At 41.2% G+C, this 22,739-nt stretch overlaps 2 protein-coding genes across 8 annotated transcripts in view; one reads left to right on the top strand and one right to left on the bottom strand.

The window, feature by feature from the left end:
• lnpk (lunapark, ER junction formation factor) overlaps window positions 1-21,933 on the top strand; it is a 51,602-nt gene extending 29,669 nt beyond the window's left edge. Inside the window, exons 1-15 of one of the 7 annotated variants that reach the window (XM_070977469.1) lie at window positions 9,630-9,697; window positions 10,983-11,052; window positions 11,676-11,717; window positions 12,089-12,139; window positions 12,224-12,360; window positions 12,722-12,780; window positions 13,179-13,219; window positions 13,590-13,673; window positions 13,785-13,836; window positions 13,956-14,069; window positions 15,098-15,190; window positions 15,421-15,526; window positions 15,990-16,060; window positions 16,242-16,412; window positions 19,079-21,933. In XM_070977469.1, the coding sequence (XP_070833570.1) occupies window positions 11,026-11,052; window positions 11,676-11,717; window positions 12,089-12,139; window positions 12,224-12,360; window positions 12,722-12,780; window positions 13,179-13,219; window positions 13,590-13,673; window positions 13,785-13,836; window positions 13,956-14,069; window positions 15,098-15,190; window positions 15,421-15,526; window positions 15,990-16,060; window positions 16,242-16,412; window positions 19,079-19,251 (1,221 nt within the window). In that variant the 5' untranslated portion in view covers window positions 9,630-9,697; window positions 10,983-11,025 and the 3' untranslated portion in view covers window positions 19,252-21,933. Of the gene's footprint in view, window positions 1-9,629; window positions 9,783-9,982; window positions 10,205-10,982; window positions 11,053-11,675; window positions 11,718-12,088; window positions 12,140-12,223; window positions 12,361-12,721; window positions 12,781-13,178; window positions 13,220-13,589; window positions 13,674-13,784; window positions 13,837-13,955; window positions 14,070-15,079; window positions 15,191-15,420; window positions 15,527-15,989; window positions 16,061-16,241; window positions 16,413-17,510; window positions 18,020-19,078 lie in introns of those variants that run through there. The other 6 variants (XM_070977468.1, XM_070977465.1, XM_070977471.1 and 3 more) reach the window with 6 other exon arrangements.
• On the bottom strand, window positions 999-3,879 carry LOC139341548 (homeobox protein Hox-D11b-like). Its single transcript, XM_070978106.1, has 3 exons — window positions 3,231-3,879; window positions 1,954-2,095; window positions 999-1,098 (listed from the first exon to the last, which is right to left on the bottom strand). The coding sequence occupies exons 1-3, from the start codon at window positions 3,877-3,879 to the stop codon at window positions 999-1,001; spliced, it is 891 nt and encodes a 296-aa protein (XP_070834207.1).
• Window positions 21,934-22,739: the final 806 nt, after the last annotated feature.

Consider the following 22,739-nt stretch of genomic DNA (forward strand, 5'->3'; position numbering starts at 1 on the left):
ACAGAAAAGGTTTGAGAGCCACTTTATCAAATGAAGGATGACACACTCCTCCATCAAAGCCCCTTTAAAACAATGAACAGTTCCTCTTATTGGATTATTGTATGAGATTGACGTATAATACATGAATATATTAAAATCCAAATTGTGTATTATTGCAATAAGGACACACTTAGAAGATAAGAATGAAATAATGGACTCATTGATGAGGATATACCATATTTAATCACATTTAATATCTTTCATATGCAGTCAGTCTACTAAGCTAAAAAAAACAACAGACATAATGGTAACAACAAAAGATCAAATGTCACAAATATCAGAATAATTCATCTGGATTGTCCTTGCTTGCCTAAAATGACTCTATTCAAATGCTAAATACATGATTAAATTTGATGTTATGAAGTTTAAGTGCATTACTAATTAAGCTTATGCAAGAAGGACATTTATGAACAAAGTCACATGAACAGCAATGGATTGATGTGTTCTGTTGTGTTCAGCTATAAAAGATCGCAACAACACTCGTTTACACACAGACACACACAATTAGATTACCAGCAGTGCAAGTCAACATCAACATCGAATATTCTCTTTGGAGTCCAAAACACAAGGCTGCACGGACAAGCAAAGAGCTGCATCTGTATTTGATGTTTCCCTATTTCTTTTGTTTTAGATGAAAAGCATGAAGAATGTATGTCCTCATTCCTTGCTGATTAGACACGAAGGCCTGAGGCAGAGAGGCGGGTAATTTCCCGACAGTAAGCTTCAGAGAGAAAGTTGGGTTCAGATGAGCATTGAATGTTTTCTTGATGAGAGACAGACAAGTTGCTAATTTTGACTGTTCAGAGTGTGTTTGTTGAAAAAACAGGGAGCCTAAAGCTGAGCCTTGGGGTTCTCCTCTGATGGCAGGAATTTATTTATGGTTTTCGCCTTTTATTCACGTCTCTATTAACCTGCGTCCATGGAGCGGACACTGAAAGAAGGACTTTCTTCTTTCTCTCTCACAAGTCTATGGGAAAATGTGGTACGTAGTACTGCAGTCTCTCTCTGTTCAGTTTCTTCTCTTTCATTCTTCTGTTCTGGAACCAGATTTTGACCTGTCTGGATCAGCAAAAGACAGAATAGAAACACGCATTTAACATGTGATACGTTCTAGCTGAGATGGATCTGTTTCACGTTATGAGTTTTTCTTCAAACAGAATATTCACGGTGAATGTAACTGCATCGACATTTTTCAAAGACAGGTGTATTGCATTCCCAGAGGGTGGAACAGTGTAACGGGGACTGTGGGATACATCTTCTCACCACGCCACATGAACATCTCATTAGCTACTGCCAGCGAACATTAATTGTTAACGTTCATCTGAACTAACAATCATTACCAATAAATGAGAGAAAAATGCCTGTCAGGATTTCTTAGAGGCAAAGGCGACATCTTAAAAAGTCTGATCAGTTGTCCAAAATCTAAAGATCTTCAATCGCTAATGATATAAAACAGAAGAAACTTAGAATCCCCACAGCGGAGAAGCCAGAACCACAGAATGACCAAACAATTAGGCAATTATTCAAATAAATGCTGTTCACATTTCTGTAAATATACAAATCAAATAATCAACTAATTGTTAATAAAGTTTTTCACTGCTAACTTAGATTATTAAAGCCAAACAGTGCTTTCTCCCTCCAGATTCAAAAACATGTCGGCTCACCTTTCATGGTCATAAAACTGCCATTAAAAATTCATGCTAATCTGCATTACAGAGTGTGGAGTATTTCATGGAAGTGCTTCCCTGCAGCCTGAAGATTAGGCTGAATAACACCTGGTGAGGAGTAACGATCACAGCACTAATTTACCCTGATGTAACCCCAAATGGAGCAAAGTTGTCCCTTTGAAAGTGCTCCCAGACGGCAGCTTGTGTTTCACAGCTCTTTCATTTAGTGACCTGAACACGGACGCACCGTTCGCTGAGGTGCAGAAGGTGGGACAGCTGCACACGTCTGTCCTTGTTGATGTAAATGTTGAATAGAAACTCTCTCTCCAGCTCTCTGATCTGCTGCTTGGAGTAAGGACAACGCTTCTTTCTGCTGAGACAGGGCTCTGCTGGAGAGAGGGAGAAGATTTAGCATGATATTAAACAGTTGTTTTGTAGATAGATAGACAGGCTGAGAGGAAAGAGTTATTACAAAACATATAACTGTTATAAAAACTTATAACCCAGATATAACTGGTCATGTGTCTAATGTAATAGAATAATATTACTATTTTTTTTAACACTAATGCAATGAAAAAAAAAAAAAGCCACCCCTTATTGTTGGGTTGAAGATCAGGATGGTCAGACTATCTGTTCCAAACATCCAACAGAGCTGAGCCACAATGTTTAAAGTAACTTACAAAAATAAAACCCATGTGAATCAGTCTGACTTTATTTCAATGGAGATGAATTTTCATTTTTAATTTAAAGTGAATGTCAAGGTCTGAGTCAAAACAGAAGCTTCAAGAAGCTGACATGACCTTCAAGCTGTGAGTCTAATTCATGCTCTCATAACAAAGTGATCACATTAGGTTCCATATCATTTCTCATTTAGGGCCAACATGTGTGCTTATTAGCATGTGGCTGCTAACCAGCAGCACTTCAGCACAGCAAACAAATAAAGACATCAATGGAATATTAATTAATATTATTGTGTAAAAAGAAAATTTGTTTATATGAAAAGTAACTTTTCATTTTTTAACTCAAAACAATGATTCTGCACGCTTCATGTCGAACTGCCAGACACATACAAGAAAAGTAGCCCACAATATTACTCCTGCATTAGTAAATGGTTCCGCTGTTTCGTCCTCTATACGCTTTACTTTGAAGAAATAAATCTGGTCTAATAATGTTACACCGAATAAACACAGAGAAACAGGCTGTGCAGCAAGTAAACGAATTCATAAATGAGAGAGTGTGTTTTTAGCCGAGACAAACGTTTATACAGGACTACTCTTGGCTGCTCATTGGGCCCATTCTGGCTCCACCGGCAGCATTTAACCAAAATGTTCAGTCAGCTGATGTTCAGAGAGGCCTGTTCTTCACACATTTCACACCATGGAAAAGTCCCTGGAGCATGCAGAAATGATCATACCTGCATACTCTACGGAATATGGAAACAGGATATCACTTATCAACTGTGGGCCTACAGATCTCTGGTGACTTCAACAATTTATCTCCATGATCTAACTGAAATGAACTTACTCTGTGCATGGCGGTGGTCTCCTCCACAGCCGCTGGATGACGGCGCATCTTCCTCGTTGTCTCTCCTAGCCTGCGGTGACTCTGACCCCGCCCTCGCCTCGCTGCTCTCCCCGCTATGACAGCTCGTCCACTCGGCCCGATTCGTCTCTTTCTCCTGCTGGCTCCCATGTGTCCTCCCCGCTTTCGGGTCCACTTCTGCACACTTCAAACACTGGTCGAAATCCGGCGGCAGGAGTCTGTTCCGACCTACCGGGAAGAGGAGCTGAGAGTCTGGGCTGAAGGCCGCGTGTCTGCCGGGGAAACTCCGCGGGGCTCCGGCAAGCGCGTGTGCGTGTAAAGGACCAGAGGTGCCGCACAGAAAGCGGTCGTCCGGCGGGGAGCGTTGGTACTCGTGGTAAACAGCATTACCCGGTAAGCTGAAGCAGGATGGCGGCGGAGAGGCGGCGGGCCGGCTCGCATGGTAGAGGGTCCATTTCCACGGAGGAGGACGCTGCTGTCGCGGCTCACAGCGGATGTACCGGCCGTCCGACTGTCGCCTCGCTGCAGCGGTGTTGTGGTCCTGCAGAGCTGTGCCGCTCTCCGTCAAAAACGGCCAAGTGATGGAGCCAAAGTCAGACTTTGACGGATAGGTGCAGCTTGATAAATACATGGACATGGATGAAAATACTTTAAACTTGAACAGAGTGGTTTGGTCGTTAATCTAATAAAACCTAGAAATGGTCCTAAACAGGGTGAGATGCCTCCCCCCTTTATTTCTACATGGAAACAGCAAATTAGTTTTTACCCTTCAGTCCAAAGACTAGTAATTACTATAAACTACATATAAATCTAGCCCTGCAAAATGACCTAAGATCCCATATACATAAGTATATTAATAATAAGCCACATCTCTTCTTTACCCCAAAGACCTCAATGAAAGCGCCTCAGTGTCCTGAAGACAAACTGTCTTTGACCTTGAGTCTGCCCAAACTGTGTCTGCTGAGTACAATTAACTCAACCTACAGTACTGCAAGTTTTTCTGTCAGGCCATGTCAAACCTGGGCTAGGCCAGCCCCACACACACACACACACACACACACACACACACACACACACACACACACACACACACACACACACACACACACAGTACTGTGATAAAGCCTTTCTGGCACTCACTGTGTAAAATAAATTGGCAGGAGGTGAAATTTAAATTTACACAGGTGTTGTATGGATCTTATAATAAAAATCTGTTTTTCCAGCACAAAGAAAAACATTCCTTTCGCTGCATATTGATTATCCGTGCATGTGTGCAGATCATAAGACTTCTGGATATTTTTGACTTGCACTGAAAAGCCACTCCAGATGTTGAGAGCAAATTTCTTTTCTTTTCTGTTCTTGCTGGGCAGCTACATACCACTGTTTCTCCAGGTGATTGATAATCTAGCAAACGGGGTACACTGATGACATCTTCCTTGATATATTTTTATTTATCAGACTTATGTGGTTCTTCCACACAGGGGTTGTTGTGTCTATGAAGAGGAAGATTAAAAATAAACCATATCATAATGCAAAAATCCACCAACATGGTGTAAACTAATTAGATAAAAGGAAAAAAAAACAACTACTTTTAGGGTTGGAGAGATGCATTCGGTTGCAAAATCCTGAGCTGATGATGGATTTTCATGACATATTGAAACACAGAATGAGAACAGGGACAACAGACAGAGGCTGAGGGAACGGCACCAGAAGGTTAGCTTAGTGGCCGACAACCTTTCTGCCAGAGTCACTGAGGACAGGAGAGGCCTTCAGCATGGAGGAGGCGTAAATCATGGCCTGGACTGGCTTTTAAATGTAACAGGACCAGTGTATGCCAGTGCCACGAAATATAATACAAACTGTCTGCATGTATGTTGGTGTGCATGTTAAGTTGTACAGTATAAATAACTGACGTTCTCCTGCAGACCAAGAGGCCTTTTTCACAGAAGAAAATTACAGGTGGAAATAATAAAATGGTGGCTGGATTTCGTTCAGCTGCCTCAGTCTCATGGTCCTGCTGTTGCTGGCTCTGTCACACTGGTGGGACACTGGAGAACAGGGCCATCGTTAACACCTAAACACCTGTTTTTCCAACTATGAAGAGTCTGCAGTGAAAAACACAAATACTTCCTGTTTGCTAACCAGCGTGTTGCATGTATGTCTGCTGATGTTTAGTTTCCATACGACCTTGGGTGCCTTAGCAGGTGCCTGATGGGCTGATGTATCCAACAGTGACTGACTATGATTGGCCTTTTTTCTCTCAATACACTGATGTTAATAGCTCCTTCTCAGACCAAACAATAGTAAATATAGCGACATCTTTTAGAGGGCCACATAGATACTCACAGAACTACAGTGCCACCAGGTCTTTACACCAACAGACTGAACGCAGAGCCGCTGCAACCAAACTGAACTCAATGAACAAACCAGATGTAGACCTAAAATGTTCTATATTTAGGCCATCACATATCATAGACAGATGGAGGTCCTTAAAGGAGCTTTGACAGGCTACAGCAGAACCCCTTAGGCCTAGAGCCATATAAATACCTTAGTGGTGTATTGGGATTTTTCCATTTATTGCATAATAAATATTTATGTCTAATTAAAAGGCTTTGGCTATTTAATGCTCAGCACCAGGACCTCTGACTGAAACACATCAGGACATTGTCCTAGTGGAAGGTCATCTGCTGAAGCCCATTTCTACAACTCTCTCTCCTGTTTCCCATGTTATAACCACACATTCATCTATATGCTTAATTACTGGAGCACATGGCTGTTTCTCTGATATTTAACATTCCAGCACACACGTGATTGTCTCCAGTAAACATGATGTGATTGCTGTTTATGTTAGGGATCATTGTGTTATGTGCGCTTTGCCTGTGTGTGTTGGTTGCAGGTTATGTCAGGATATGTATGTTTGAATAAACAGGTTTTAAACAGTTTAAGTAAACGCAATGCCGGCTTTGTGTTTGCGTGTTGGGTTACACAACGTTAGTGTGACCGACGCAACTCTAACACAAAGACTGTTTGAAGCTCAGAGTCTGAAGCAAAATCACATAGGCTGATTTCTGCACTGCTGGTGTATTTTTGTATTGGATCTAAATCGATGGTTGGCTTGCAGGTGCAAGTGGTCCTGCTTCAGGCTGGTACCACGTGAGACGTCGGAACAGTTGAGGGATGAACGTCCTCTGTTTGAAAAATAAATGAAATTAAACAGGACTCTCGAGGCCTGGAGCAATCCAGAACATTTTAAGAATAACTTCCCTTTTATCATTATTATTATTATTATTATTATTATTATTATTATTATTATTATTATTATTATTATTATTATTAGTTGTCGTAATAGCAGTTAAGTGAGAGATTTCTTGTCATGAAATTCATTTTTATCCGATTCATTTATTAAAAACCACATTCTTTATTAAATTATCATCCACCACAGTCACTGCGCACTGATAAAGAGGTCATGTGCAGAGTTAGAATAAATAGGTCTGACAGATATTAAGTCTATGATTATTTTCTTGCTTCTATAACTATATAATCTATATTACAGGCCATTAATAGTTATTATAATAAGTTCAATAGTTTGTCGTCCTCAGTTTTGTTTTTGTTCATTAAAAGTAAACGATTCATCCTTTTCTGTGTTATAGCCTGAGACATTTTGTGCATTAAATGATCACATTCACTTAAGTTAAGTGCAGATCAGAAAGTATGCTATAATTTTAATCTATCATTCAAAGAAACTAATGAAACATCAATCTTTCATTAGGAGAAGTAAATGAAATAATGTCGCCCTGCAGCGCGTTTGGAAGGAAAAATCACTGAAAATGGAACATTGCCGACACAAGCTAAAGAAAGTCAACGAAGAAAAGGATTTATATAATGAAACACAACCACACTGTGAATCACTAATTGCGAAATAAATCTCTTTCAGTCGAATTCAGCAGAGTGGAGGCTTACCTTAGCTGGATGGAGGGCCGAGCACCAGCAGATGAAACCAACTTCACGGGCTGTGCGTCGGCATCCGTCCGAGGGCAGGTGTCTCCTGTTTGGACAGACACACACTGACTGCCAAGTCCAATAAACGGTCTAACCCCCCAAAACTTAAGAGTCTTTGAATCATGTGCCATCCACCCGCAATGTTCAGGCAACAAAAGAGGTGCAAATGGTGGCATGCGGGAGGCCTTTCACACTGAAAGACCAATGCGGAACGCCATATCAGTATGGCTCTCAAAATCATTTCAGTAAAACAAATCGTACAACGGCTTTAATAGGATGCATGCATGTTAAATATGCTTAATTAAGAGAAAGTCGGACTGCAAGGAAAAATGACACAAACAGCGGATAGACCACAACGAAGAGGCTATGCAATTTTTTGCTAATTTTATCTCGTATTTCTTAGATTGTGTCGCAGTTTTAATGGATCAACTCAAATTTTACCTTTACTTTAGCCTCACTGCAGAACAAAACATGCTGGAATTACAGTGTGTGTATTGTGTTTTATGTATTTTACGCAGATACTGAGTCTGAACGCGATGCAAAATGCTAATCAGAAATTAAATCTGAGTTGTCAGGGAAGGCTCACTAAAAGAAGTGAAAGATTGAAACATCTTTCGTTAAAAATCTGTTCGTTTCATTGGCAAAAAGGTAAAATAACACTTATTTATGTGCACATTTTGTTTTGTTGTGTTTTAGTCAGACACACCATGCGCGCTCACATGATGCTGTGGACTGCAACATCCATTAGTCCAACTACACGCGCGCGCGCGCACACACACACACACACACACACACACACACACACACACACACACACACACACACACACACACACACACACACACTGTGTGGGCCTGTGTGTGCACGAGGAAAAAAAAAAGTCCCCGCCGTTTTTTTATTCGGTGTTTAATTTATTAAGGGGTTAATGAAACGGAAATAACATCGGCATCAGGATTATTCATCAGCTGTAATATTCATAAACAACATATCGTGTGTGTGCACGCACGTCGGTGTTTGTGATTGTGTGTGCGTGTTTGTGCGCGCGTGCGCGTGAGTTAGTGATGTGTGAGGGAGAAAGAGGGAGGGTACGGAGAGAGGGAGAGTTTTATTGGGCCTATAACTCTTCAGACTCCAGAGGAAGCTGTAAGCATTCAAGCTGAAGGCCAAATCTCTGCACGCTGCAGCCTAATCTGAAACAGCTCATCTGGGAGAAAATGCTGCTGGATATTAGACAGATTCCGCGGCTTCACAGCGTTTTATACAATGTCATAACAGTGGAAACACTATGGGAACATACGTGTGTGTTTGAGTTGCTGAGCTGGACCTCAGTTTGTCGGTGTGTGACATTCAAGGAAATCTCTGAAATCTCTGAAATGATTCACGGATGTAGTAAATGTGAGGTTCTGTTATGGAAAACATATTCAGGTACAGTACCATGTGGTGTGAAAATGCTGCAAAGTGCCTCACCATCTGTTGTTACCTGCAGAGAGGAAGAGAGCGCAGTACTATCAGAGTACTGTACTACTGTCTGAAGCTGTTCAGCTGGAAAGGAAATTATCACAGTGCTGATATTCCAGGTGTTTGTATTAGAATAAAAACACACGGTGACATGCACGGTGGCAAGATTACCATTATTTTTAATTAAAGACATGATATCATCACCGCTTAGTTACAGTCCAATAAACATATATTGTTCACTGCCCCACTCAGCTCACTTGAATGCTGCATTATTGATTAGTGAAAGCCTACGTGAAATAACGAACTTGCGACACCTCGTGGTGAAAAGTTGACTTACACCTTAAAGTTACTGCACAAAAGTATGACGTTGTATTGAACTTGTGGGGGTTCTTTTTTTTTTTTATCTTTTCTTATTTGTTGACTGGCTTTATGTTATTGTATGTCATCATTCATAACTGACCTTTAATTACTTTACTCATTGTGTTTTGCTTTTGGTTAATCACAGGTATAAAAAAAAGCAAGCAAAATGATGTGTATTTATATTGTAGCCTGTTGTAAAAGGCCAAAAGGTAAAATAAAACTGTGTGTGTGTGTGTGTGTGTGTGTGTGTGTGTGGGTGGGTCCAGTGTTTGGGGACAGTTTAGGGCTGTGATGTTTAGGGAAATATGGCGACTTGACTCAACAAGTCCAATCAGTAAATAAACATGTTTTTGTTTGTTTGTTTTTACTTTTTTTAACAAATCATTTAGCCGTTACTGAAGACATTTGTCAAATTGTTTTTGAATGCAGTCCTTCGCTTTAGTCCTTAATCACTCCCAACGTGACGAAAATGTAAAAAAATAAAATAAAATAAAATAAAAATTCAAAACGCTACAACGCAAAGCACTCCGGGAAACAAATCAACCGCTGCTGGCGGGTGACGTCATCCGGTGTGCGTCTGAAACGTTACACGCCGCGTAAACCGCCGCTTGGCAGTTAGGATGTCAGTTCAGGTAACAGCAGAAGTCTGCTGTGCTGTGGCTTCTCCGCTAACTTGAGCAAATGACGGTTAATAGACAAAATTAAACGCCGCGTGACGTAAGTATTAATGAAATGCCTGATGGAGACTATGGAGTGTAACGAGCGCGTTGCTCTGGGTCTCCTGTAACGTCGGCAGCTCAACAGCCTAACTTACTGATGCAGTAACGTTAGCTAACGTCCGGTTAGCTGGGTACAGCAGTTAAGCTAACACAGTCTAGACTTAACTTTGTTTAAGTTGTGATGTGGTCTGTGAGGATATATGTAACGTTATAGTTACGGCGAAGGCAACTACACGGCCATGATGCCTGGTTATATGACGTCATTGTTGCTTGCTAGCAAGCGTCCAGTGTTTTGATGGAGCAGCTAACGTTAGCTTTAACTCCTTTAGCTGGAACCGTGAAATTACAAGACTGTTTATATGTGTCATTCGAAAGGACAGTGATAAATAGGGGAAATAACGTATTCGCCTTGTAACAGCTGTAAGTTAGAGGTGGGAGGACTGAAAGGAAAGTCAGTTAACGTCGCAACGTTGTTAGCATTTGTGTCTGGGGACCACTTCAGCTTCAGACAGTTCAGTTCTTTGTATGCTGTCCGGGTGTATGCTGCTGTCTCTCTCTGCATATTGGCAAACTCATATTATTGAAAACGCTGCACATTTCTTGCTGGCTTCACATTGTCTTATCTCTAAAATGCACCACTGGAGTGACAGCTGTGATACCATAACAGCAGCCACATGTGGACTTACATCATGTGTAAAAAAGGAGTTAAGTTCTTATAGGTCATATCTGTGCAAAAGGTAAAGCAGTCCATGATGTCGTCATAGCTTCCTACGACATGCTGACCTTTATTCAGAGTCATAAAACAAGCTGTTCATACGAAGCTTAGTGACAGTTATCAGTGTTGAATATGCTTCATGCTGTTCAGTATAAACTGCGGCACAGACGATTTTCAGCAAAGGACCGACCTTGGAGTGTGGTATTTGTCAGCCCTATGTGCGTTGTATACTTTAAGTTATACAAGGATCCATAAGCAGAGATTTTCTGAGTAAAGGCACAATAACAATGGCAGCCATTGTGTGCATTTATTCTATAGGCAGCTTGCTAAATCCTATAATGATGTAAGTGCTGTGTAAATGCCATAGCAGGGCTTAAATGTGGTGTTTAACATATCAGCAGCATACATTGTGTGCCTAACAGGAAGGAGCATGTGTTGTGTTTACCTGAAGCTTGTTGTTTAACTGAGCTTTTTCTTCCATAGTGAACCAAAGAAATCAAAGAGAAGACAACTCTAATTTACAGATATGGGGGCCCTGATATCCCGATGGAAGGTGAGTGGAGCGAGAAATAGATAAGACAAATGGTAGCATTTATACGTTTCGGTTTTATTCAGTGTTTGGTCTTATCAGCATTTTCAAAGTCTTAAAATCGAATGCACTTCACTAAAGTTTTGTTGCTGTGTGTATGTAAAGGAAATGCCTGATTTTTAGATTGTAGTGACACAAAATACCTTTGAAAAGAGGTGAGGTGACCTATTTCAATATATTTTTCAAAATAATTTTGATAACTGAATTATGTTACCTCCCAAGTCTGTGAACACTGATTCATATGAGGTTTTTCTTGTATTCTACTTGTGCGATAACAGTATTTGAGGCAGTTTGTGTGTGTTAGCCACTGACACACTGAACCCTGCACCTGAGCTAGATGGAGTTCATATTTTTAGACATACTATTTTTAGCGCCTCACATTTGCTTTTACTCACATGGAGCTGAAATAATTCAGTGAAGCACAAACTGACATCCTTTAAGCCACATGCAAGCATGTTTGCAGCATCAGGGTTGATTGTTTACTGACAGACCAATCAATCCGTTGGCTGTGAGTGACACTGAGAAGCCCAGTGTTCATTGTTCTCATGAACCTGATGATAATTTTCTGAGCTTTATCCTCTTTTCAGACAAAGGCAACCACAGTTGAGCAGCTGGAGAGCCTCGACAAGGTACTGACTAAATATCAGATTGTATGTACTCTTCCAACACAGGATATGTATGGCATGTCTTTCTGAGTAACAGTTTGCATTCTAGTTTTTCTTCTGAAAATATACAACTCAACCAATTTAGGCCTGTCTCAAAAGATGGATTATTGAATAATTGGATGATCATATTAAACACGGGGCAGGATTTCCATGTTTTACCAGTGCATTTCATTAACTCTGTGTCATATGGGATGTGGCATTTAGTCGTACCATCCTGGAAGAGTTACTGGCTTTCCTGGAAACGTAACAGTTGGCGAACTCTAAACTTAACATGTGGTCATTTGAGAGTCTTTGCATTGTTTCAATAACCTTTAACCTCCTCTTTTCCCTTGTAGGAGATAAAAGAGTTGGAGGAGTTTAGAGCCAAAAACCAGCGCCTGCAAAAGGTAAAACACGCAGGATGTGCAGTGATATTCTTGAATTGTGGTTGCTTTTGCCTCACCCACGTGTTTGTGTGTGTCTGTCTGCAGCTGTGGGTCGGCCGGTTGCTTCTCTACTCGTCAGTCCTGTACCTGCTGACCTCTCTGATTGTGTACTGTCTCTACCTACCTGAACAATGGTTGCAGAGACTAGCCATGGGTCTGCCTTTCTTCATGTACCCTGTCCTGTGAGTGCTAATGTTTTACAATGTCCTTCGAAACCCTGCGTAAAGTACAGACACGATTTGTGTGTGTGTGTGTGTGTGTGTGTGTGTGTGTGTGTGTGTGTGTGTGTGTGTGTGTGTGTGTGTGTGTGTGCGCGTGCGTGCGCGTGCGTGCGTGCGCAGTTAATATTGCATGTTATTGGGCCAATCAGCCAAATATTGCTGCTAAACATTTATGACTGTACGCTCAAGGACTTCTCGTGGTTGTAGTGATTCACAATTTTAGGAAAAACCTGTTTTGTTGACTGTTGTGTTTAGGGAAGACTGAGTTTTTTCCTTTTGTTGATCAAAACACTGGGCTTTTCTTTCTCTTTCTTGTCATCAGGGTGTGGTTCATCAGGAAGTTGTTGATCTTCCTCTTTTCCAAACGCACTGAGAGAAACAGTAAGTTGTCTATTGGTCTCTCTCCATCCAGCTTAGACATATCGTCTTCAGGCTTTTGTTGATTCTAGGACTGTTATTGTTGTGTTGTTGTTGTCGTCATACTCAACAATCATCCATATTTACAGTAGTAAACTCTTCTGCCATCTCAGACATGGAATAGTAACATGAAACTGTGTTGATTTCATAGTCTGCCCTATGGAAGCAAACACCTGTGAAGACTCGTATATCAACAAATATAGCTTAATAATACTGAAATAATACTAACTCAGTATCTTAATAATATGCTAAGTATACACCGCTTCCGGATACATTTGACAAAGTCTATTTCAGTGGATGGAAACAAAGATGATGAAAAATGAAGTGAACTGACTGAACTGTCAATTCCTTTTCTTTTTCAGATGATAAACTAGAAGATTTAAAGGCTGCCAAGAAAAAGATTGTAAGTGTTCTATTCTTCATCGTTCACGTTTCATTTATGCGTCTTCCACTGACGTGTTTAAAGAGAGTTTTGATGTGATGGTGTGAGGGAGTGTGACTCTTCTCTTGTGTTTCTGTGCTCATTCACTGCAGCTGCCTCCTAACACGTGATTTAGTTTCATTTACTGATGGCTCATTTCAACAAGCCTAGAAAACAGCTACCTTTTGGTCTGTTCTTTCCTATGTAGTGTCCCTCTTCAAGATTTAGGTTTTGCTGCTTTGCGATAAATCATTTTGGCCCAGTCTATCCCTGGTTCGCCTTGTGTTTTAACCAGAGGGCCGCAATTCAGTCAGCATGTTTGAACAGAAGTTTCCCTGTTTTGTGTTTCCAGCTGGAGGAAGTGATGGAGACAGAAACATACAAAAATGCCAAACTCATCCTGGAACGCTTCGATCCTGAAGCTAAGAAGAAAGCTGTGAGTGCCGTTGTTTTTTTTGTTGCTTCATCTGCGTTTGATTAGTTTTAGCTTTTATTTTGTCTTTGTTTTATTTGACTTTTGTTGGTTTTGTTTGCTGTTTTGTTGTAGGAGTTGGAATCAACTCCAGTGCGTCCTCAGATGACTCCGAGGCCGGGCCAAGGTACAACACAAATCCACACACAGCGGAACGAATGAATACTATGTTTAAAGGATAGACCAATTCAGTTTTTGTATCTGCAAAATAACAGATTCTGTGATGAATTACTCTCCTGTGTGCAGAGATTCGACAGAGAGGGGTGGCAATGAGACCCATGCCGATGGGAACCCCGACTGCAATGGTAGTGACTCCAGTAGGAGCACGGCCTCCACTGGGACCAGGGGGCACACCTGTGGGTAAGGGGGCCACACAGAGATGCTTAACAGTAAAGTAACTACAAGGAACAGAAGTGGGAGAGTTTCCTGGAATGAAGACTGCATTTCCCATGAGTACCACCACCTTGTGTTGTGAAGATCTTGATCTGGCATTTGTTTTGGAAGCGAGTGAAGGAAAGACACAACTTATTTTTCTTTTTGTAGGGTGCATACTGATGAGGTAGTGAGTATATTACAGTTCATACTTGAAAACGCCTTGATAGACTAAAACTAACAGAATTGGTCGGTCAGTAATACCAATTTTGTTGAGGAAGCTGAAGTTATCATCAGTCCCTAATAATGTTATATCTTCATAATAATAAGCAAGCGGCAAGATATAGCTTATTGTAAACCAGTTGGATTACAGTAATGTCCTCCATGACCTGTACCTCCATACACTATGTCTGAAATGATCTTTTAGTCTCACCAGCCAAGCAGAATGTTTCCAGCCAGAATAGTAAATGGCCTTTTGGTGCCACATATACATTTAATTTCACTGAATGACTTTGAATACAAACTTAAAGAAGAGGAGTGTGTGTGTGTGTGTGTGTGTGTGTGTGTGTGTGTGTGTGTGTGTGTGTGTGTGTGTGTGTGTGTGTGTGTGTGTGTGTGTGTGTGTGTGTGTGTGTGTGTGTGTGTGTGTGTCAAACACCCACACAAACAGCAGAGGACAGAAGCAGTGTGTCCATAAGTGTCATCAGAATGCTGGAGGTTTATTGTGATGAAGTATCACAGTTTGGAAGTGGACCAGCTTTGATGCTGGGTGTACGCAGCTCCACGAGGTGACAGAGAGAGCTTGTCAGCTGGATTTTTACTCCGAGGAATATTATGTCAAAGCTCTTCTAGTCTGTCCATGAAGACTTTCAGGCATCCAGGCCGTGGGCGAAGCACTAGGTCGAAGGCAGCTGGAATAAACAGCAAGTCCAGCTGCTTTTGACTTAGTTCTTTTAGACACCTGTCTGTGTCTTTATCCCATGCTGCTCTCCCTACAGAACCTGTTCCTCTCTCAGCTCCAGGAGGACCACCGGAGAGATCTGCTCTATCTGCCTCTGCCCTCCATGGGGCAATATCCAGGACCCCCTGCTCCCCTATACCAGGTGTCGGTAGGTTGTCAAGCCTTTGAGTGTATCTTGGCATAAATGCTTCTATGTGAGGCGCCACCTGTGTGTGCACATTGTGTCAAGGCTGACGGAGCCCAGGATGTGTGTGAACTGAACTGTGAAAGCCTGAATCTATAGAAAACACACCATATTATTTTCTGAATCTATTAATAGTAATGCATTCTTCTGGTGTTTGTGTTTCATTTTCCATTTGTATGGACTGTATTTTGCAGGTATGCATCCACCAGGTCCTCCATTAGCAAGACCCATTCTACCCAGAGACAGGGGAGCTGTGGACCGAGTCATTGAGTACTTAGTAGGAGATGGACCACAGAACAGGTGAAGACCCCTTTTTTTTTTAGATATAAAATCCCTTGTTGAAACAGCCTGTAACCATATCCCAAACTCACATTCTCACTGAGCAGGCTGCAGGTTGTGGGAGGAGTGGTGGTCAGTCATTGTCAGACCACCTGTTATAGCAGCAGCTTAACCCTGTAGATGGAGACGTGTTGATGTTGGTATGTAATTGCGCAACAGGTATCGTCCAAATGAAAAAACGCTGCAGTTGGTTTAGTTAGCAAGCTGCACCTATTTAGCCATTTACACTTTACAAAGTAAAGTGCATGCACTGGAGCACAGGTCTTCTGGTGTTCATCAAAAGTCCTTTAGAAAACAAGCAGTCACTGATCGAAGTAGACAAGGCAGGTTCATGGAAACGAGCTTTTACCGAATAACTCATGGACAGTATCACAAAATAATCACAGACAGTCTCTCTCCCTCTGTTCGTCCTTCCTTCCTATAGATACGCTCTGATCTGCCAACAATGCTTTTCTCATAACGGCATGGCTCTGAAAGAAGAGTTCGAGTACCTTGGTAAGAACAGAAGCACACCACTGCCTTTTAATGAGAAGGACCTTCTCAAATAGGAGCAAACATAATGGAAGTTGCGTTTTTGAGATTCTAAACTCCAGGATGTTATAATAATGCTACGATCCCTCCTCCTAATTCTTTTTCTTGTTTTCTTTCTCCCTCATTTTTGTCTCCAACCTCCCAGCGTTTCGTTGTGGGTATTGCTACTTCCTGAATCCCGCCAGGAAGACACGTCCTCAGGCTCCCAGACTTCCAGAGTTCAGCTATGAGAGGAGGCTGAGAGCAGAATCACATTCCCCTGCACCAACACCTCGTTCTGGGACAGAGACAGAGGAGAGTGCGCCCCCTTCTGGAGGTATTGAAAAACAGATACACAGACAAGCAGCAAGCAAGACTGACCAAGACCAGGTTTCTCAGGCCTGACATGAGAAAACCGTGAAAAGGGTTTGAGCTAAAGTCTAAAGAACAATGCTGAAGGTAGTAAGTCCTTATAAGAACCACAGCTCAGTATCTGTCCTGATTCACACATACTGGAAGGACAGTCAGACGTTGTTTGACTGAATAAACATCTGAGATCAGACAGAATGTGAGGCAAGAAGTGAATTGAGAAAACTAGTCCAGACTTGAGACAAAGATACTGAAGATGTGTGCTACACCTCTGAGAGAGAGCTGCACACACACGCACACACACGAACACACACACTCTGATACAGCCATGCTCACACCGTTCTGTGCATCTCTGTGACTTACTCCATGTCCTAACCACCCGTGTTAAATGCTTCTTAGTACAGTGCTCCGGTTGACTTCAATAGTTTGTGTTTGATTCTTTTCCCAATTTTAATGATGTCAACTTTTATCCTGTTGTAGTTGTTAGCGAGCAGTGAGCCTGCAGAGGTGAGGCACCACCACCTTCAAAGATCACCGTATTCTTTGCTGTGGGAAGCACAAGTCTTTAAGAAATGATGATTTTAAAACTAAGAAATAAATCCAGCATCATTTTTACCAGATGAATTAAGATGAAAAATTGAAGGTGCAGAGCTTTTTTTAACATTTGCAATCCAACTCGTAACCAAACCAGTTGCAGGAACAAATTGGAGTTTATTTGTAATTTGTGCACAAATTTGTTTGCCTGCTCCCTTTTGCAGGTGGCATACCTGTTAAAGAGTGTATGTCTTACCCAGAATGCTATGAAGTATCTAGAATTTTAGAAAGTGATTCTGTGTGTGTGGCAGGAATCAGGCAAGAGCAGGACAGAAACTGAGCAGAATGCTCCAAACGTTACAGATTGGTTAAATATGTTTCGTTCAGAGCAGAATTAGAAAAATCTTCTAAATTTTGTTTCATTTCCCATCAAATTCTACATTCATAGCCGTTCCTCAGCACGTTTCCTGTGTCAGCCCTGTGAGCACACTAACTGTGACCGGTGGGTCTAACGGTGTGATCTTGCCTCTAGCCAAGGCTCCGGCTCCGTGGAGTTTGGTCCACAGTTTCCAGATCCAGCAGAGTCCAAAGAACCCTCAGAACCAACCTCTGCAGAGTCCAGGTTCCCCTCCTCTCCCTGCACTGTCTGATCTGGCTGAATTTGTACTGATTTGATAGATCTGATTACTCCAGAATGGGTCAATTTTCCTCGCTGTAGAATCCATAACACTGTAGAACGCAGACCAATGCCGATCACAAATCGCTACCTCTAATCACACTAAAGCAGCAATGGGTTTTAGCAGTTACTGGATGTTTACACCAGACCTGGGTTGAACAGTGTTTACAGATCCATTTGATCCTATTTCGAGAATTAAAATTCACCCTTCAGAACTGACAAAATCACTGCAGCTCCTGTGAAAGTTGCTTTGATTGACAGCTGATCTAGTATTGTCTGCATTGGACTTAATCCTGATGGATTAAGCCATAACATTTCAGTGTCATATGAATTGAAACAAAAGCTGAACAAAGATATGAATAAAACACCCAGATCTGGTCTTCACTGAGTGTACAAAATATTTAGACGATTTGGTCGATTTGCTCTCCAGTCGACATAGTTAATGTCTAAACTGTCTCACAAAGCCTTAATCATTTCTTTATCCTTGTCATCCACGCCTACATGAAGTCAAGAGAGACTCGTTTGTGTCTGCTCAGATCACTTCATCTAAGATAACGAGCGTCAGATATTTTGTACATGAAGTGTCCTTTTGTGTCTGGTCGTTAAACCCCCATTCGGACAAGATGTATGCTTTGGTGATTTTTATTGTGCCTCCTTTTTGTGTACATGTTGTTGGCACATATACATCTGAGCTTTTACACATTCAGACCTGCATTCCCAGTTATTTTCAGCTCAGTAGGTGATGGGCATCATGTGATTGATTGATTGATTTTGTTTTAATATTCTCGTCTATTACAAACCACTTCCTGTATTTGGGCAGCGTGGTCTATGACAAGTTTAGCAACTGAAGAGCAGGTCAACTATTTTATGGGCTCCATCCTGTCCGAACGGGGCTCAAAGCTTCTTTTTACACAGTCTGAAAATGATCAAGTCTTATGTAATTGATTGAATGTGAACGTGGTCAGATAATGGCGTATTTAGTAAATCCAATGTGATTTTTTTTTTGATCCACAGACTAAACATTACAAGAAGAAGCAGTGATTCTGTTATGTTTTTAACATATGTGTATGTCTAACACCAGAGTCTCTGAATTGATTTTGGTGATGAACAGGGATTTAAACAGAGACAGTTTTAATTATCCTCTTGAAGCTGTGCTGTTGGATGGAAGCAGGGAGATTTTAAGGGATGTTGGTAAAGCCTCTTGCGTTCTCTGTTGCTCAGTCAACTTGTTTAACTGATATTAACCTTAACAAAGGGAATGCTGCTAATTTTCTTTGATTTACCACTGATTTTGACTCCAACAACCAATCATTCGTTGTATTGCAAACTATTCACATGATCTCAGATGCTCCTCTTTCTCTCACCCTTCTCTATTCTTTGCTTACTGGCTTTGTATGTGTCTTAATTACACGTCTTCTCTTCAGATGAGAAAGAGTTGGAGGAGGACGAAGGACTCGCTCAGGAAGTAGAGAGTGAGACCCAATCAGAGGAGCAGCAGCAGGAGGAGGAGGCAGAGGGTGAGGGAGAAGAAGTGGTTCGGGAGGAGGCAGAGCGGAGTCACAGCGCCCCCTGTGAGACAGAATCTCAGCCGTCATAGTCGCAGAGTCCAGATGAGGACCAGACGTCTGATCATTCTGTCCAAACAGAAGGTGTTTGTATTGGCCATGATAGAAGGTGGCATTTTAAAGCAATGTAGGTAGAGCAGGATTGTCAGCAACAATAGTTTAATCATATCTTCTTCCCTGCAACCAAAAACCTCATCAGTCTCACTTTTGTTTAGGTTTGCATCATTTTGCATCCGTCTTCATTGTTGTTGGATTTTTTTGTGCTAAATTTGACATTTTTCAAGCGGCCATCACACCAAGACAAAGCACGTAGAGGAGATTATGTTGATGATGTGCGTTCTTGAAGAAAAACATAATTCAGGATGAGCATCTAAATTATTATTTTCATCACATTTAAGAGTGGAATTGTCCAATGATGTTGCTTAAAGCGATGCCAACATGCCACGGCCTTAACAGTTTGATTGGTTGACTGGGAACGTGCAGGAAGCTTGATGATTGTAGTTTTTGTAGTAGTTGGCTGCTGCTGGTGCTCGGCGCGTGGCGACTGACGATGGTTTTTCAGTATTCTCTTCTGTTAGGGTTCTTTTAGGTCTGACGTGCTGCTGTATGCTGTGTGAGTTGATAGGAACACATGGAAAGAGTTGTGATTTTGGATAGAACTGCTGGTTCATAAATGGTTTGTCCTCAGATGCTGCAAAAACATGCTTCAATCTAAATTCCCTCTGTGACCCAGCTCAGAAAATGTATCTCTAATTATTTTTTTTGGGATCATGCACAAACATTTCTCACCTAAGGTCTGTGAGACATTAAATTTATTAAAGTGCATCTTAAGACAAACGTGTTGTGAATCAGGACATATGTGTGTTTACAATATTTATAAGAATGCCATGAAGGTTTGAGGTACTTCTGTGGCTTTCTTCATCTCCTGTTTTTAATCCTTCACACCTGAACTTTTATCAGCTTCACCCCTACAAGCAGTATCTGGGATATGAGAGGTCACCCAGAAAACAACAGTTTGTGCATTTCAACAAAGCTAACATTTTCCTCATTAGCTGCACTCAGATCTGCCAAGAGCAAAGCTTCTGACGTCGGCCATTAGAGAAACAGAGCAGTGTGTGTATCAATGCTTCATCGTGGATGATGACGTGAACCAGAGGAAGCAGCTGCTGAAGCCTGTCCGCTGATTGCTGTTGACCATTCACGCCTTGTTTCCTCTTCGTTGGTTAGAATAATTAGATGCACTTTTTGTAGGCCGACTTCTGGAAGCAGCCACTTGTGACTGCGGTTACCCTGAACACTGTGTGCTGCACCCAGTAACTGAGCTCAGATCAGCCATTAGCGGTGCAGCAGAAAATCTGTGTTTTGAGGAGAGGCGCGTAGTGATTGTAGCGACTTGTGACTCTTTCCACCATTCAGTATAACTGCAGCTTTGTCTGTGCTCTGCCTGGGTAGAAGCCACACGTGGTGGAGAAAAGTCAGACTTTACGGAAATAATTTGTTATTATTTTTCTGAAAGCAGCTTTTTTTGCACTATGGGAAAAATGAACCTCTACAATTAATTTTGAGATGTTGATCTTATAAAGAGCTGTCCAATTAGCCACTTAGCAAGCCAATTTATTAGCTTGAGGATAGCAATAGTGTTGGTGAGCATTGTTAGCGGTGAATAAACTGAACCATAAACAAAAAAATAACTGAGCTGTAACTGCCATAGATCTCTCCATCTGCTCCTTGCCAATCTCGGTTGATTATCATTTGCCAAATGCACTGTTGTTTTTCTGTATTTCCTGACTCCATTTGCACTTAGTTTCTCTTTGTATTTATTTGGCCATATTGGTTTTTAATCTGTTGTTCAGGTTGCTCTGTGTGGTTTTAAATAATTGGATGCATAATCTGTACATGCCATTGTACTGTCAACTATTTAAAAGTGTAGGCCTGAATTGGGCTTAAGTTGCTGCCGATTTGCATTTATGTGCTTGTTTTAATCAGTTTACAGTGTAATCTGCCATATGTGGAGCTACTGTGGCAGCATAAAGATTGAGGTTTGTGGTTTATTTGCACCAAGTGTTTTTGATGGCAGTTCACTCTGTTATTAAATGGAACCAGAAGAAAGTGTCTATGCAAATATGTTGCATCAAGTGTGTTGTACAGATCTGGTCTCACAAATACACTCATGCTAAGTGGGCAAAATATTCTGGAGGTGTACACAGACTGCACATTACATCTTATTTAATGTGTATATTTTAATGAGTTTAGCTTGGATTTTCACACTAATTCTGTGTGTGTCTGATCAGTTGTCTCGTCAAAATCTCACAGCAAACCAGAATCATTTGGCAAATGTTGGCCAGAAGGGTTTGGGCCTCTGAAGGTGCACATGGCAGCAAAAGTGCCACTCAATGAGGAGAGACCATGTAATGAATTTGAAGTTGCTTGACTCCTTGACACCCCCCCCAACTGGTTATCAGGATGGTACCAGTGTTAACAAGCTTTGTGCCGCCTGTGATGCCTGCTGGTGATGAAAATATGAAGCTGCCACTATAATATTTAAAAACTGTCCTCAACAGATCCTCAAGTTGACTCACACTGACACATGTAACACCTATTTCCTTTGTCTCGTACTTTTGTTGTTCTCTGCTAGATTTACTGGTTATGTTTTTGTCAATGCTGGTTGTCACTAAGTGTGTGCATGGCACGCCTAATAAAATTTTTCAACAACAGAGGAAGGCAGAAATTGTTTTGTTCTGGTTCTTGTATTCTATCCATGTCTCCCTCACAGATTAGTCAAATTCTGGTCTGAATTCATCTGGGAGGCCAGAGGCCACAAAGGTCAGTGAACAAGTGTTTGCTTACTGTAATTTGGGTGAACTTGTGAATTGCTTTATCTAAGCTTGTGCTCACTTGGTATCCACAACATCCACCTGCAGCTCACATGGAATATCCCCTGTATCTTAATCAGAAATGTGAAAAAGTTCACCAGGGAAATATGACACAAGTGCACAACCATGACTAGATTATAGGACTGAGCAATAAGGTGGTTCATGTAAATGGAAGATTCAATGATATATCAGTGAAGTCTGAGCTTTAGATAACAATACCACCATAATACAATATTAAGAAAGAAAATGGCATAAAGTAAATGATAAATGACTTTTATTTTTCACTCTACACATCTTCACATCTACAAACCTACAAATATATATATAAAAAAACAATAAATGATCAACACAGTTAAACAGCAAAACTTGAATCTATTGTTAAACCATTTTTTTTTGTCATAAGGAATCACAGCTGCAAAATAAATCAAGTTGCCCTCAGCCTCTTGCTGTGAACACAGGCAGCAGCACCGCACCTGTGATGTTTTAAATTTTAAATTTCATGGAATTTTTCACATCTATTGCTCAACAATGTTCCTTTGTTATTACACGGTTTTATTTGAAATGATGTTGGCAAACTCTGCCTTTGTTGGCAGAGTTATCATTCACCAGGAACTCCACCCACTTACAACACACCTGTTGTTTATAGA

The sequence above is a fragment of the Chaetodon trifascialis genome, chromosome 13 (genome assembly GCF_039877785.1).
Source record: "Chaetodon trifascialis isolate fChaTrf1 chromosome 13, fChaTrf1.hap1, whole genome shotgun sequence".
NCBI classification, from domain to species: Eukaryota; Metazoa; Chordata; class Actinopteri; order Chaetodontiformes; family Chaetodontidae; genus Chaetodon; species Chaetodon trifascialis.

Coding starts and splice junctions, on each gene's coding strand:
- LOC139341548 (XM_070978106.1), bottom strand. CDS start 3,879: ATGTATTTATCAAGCTGCACCTATCCGTCAAAGTCTGACTTTGGCTCC. Junction 2,096..3,230: donor AGACCACCGCCATGCACAGA/GTAAGTTCATTT, acceptor CCCTCTCTCCAG/CAGAGCCCTGTCTCAGCAGA. Junction 1,099..1,953: donor CTTCTGCACCTCAGCGAACG/GTGCGTCCGTGT, acceptor TTGCTGATCCAG/ACAGGTCAAAATCTGGTTCC.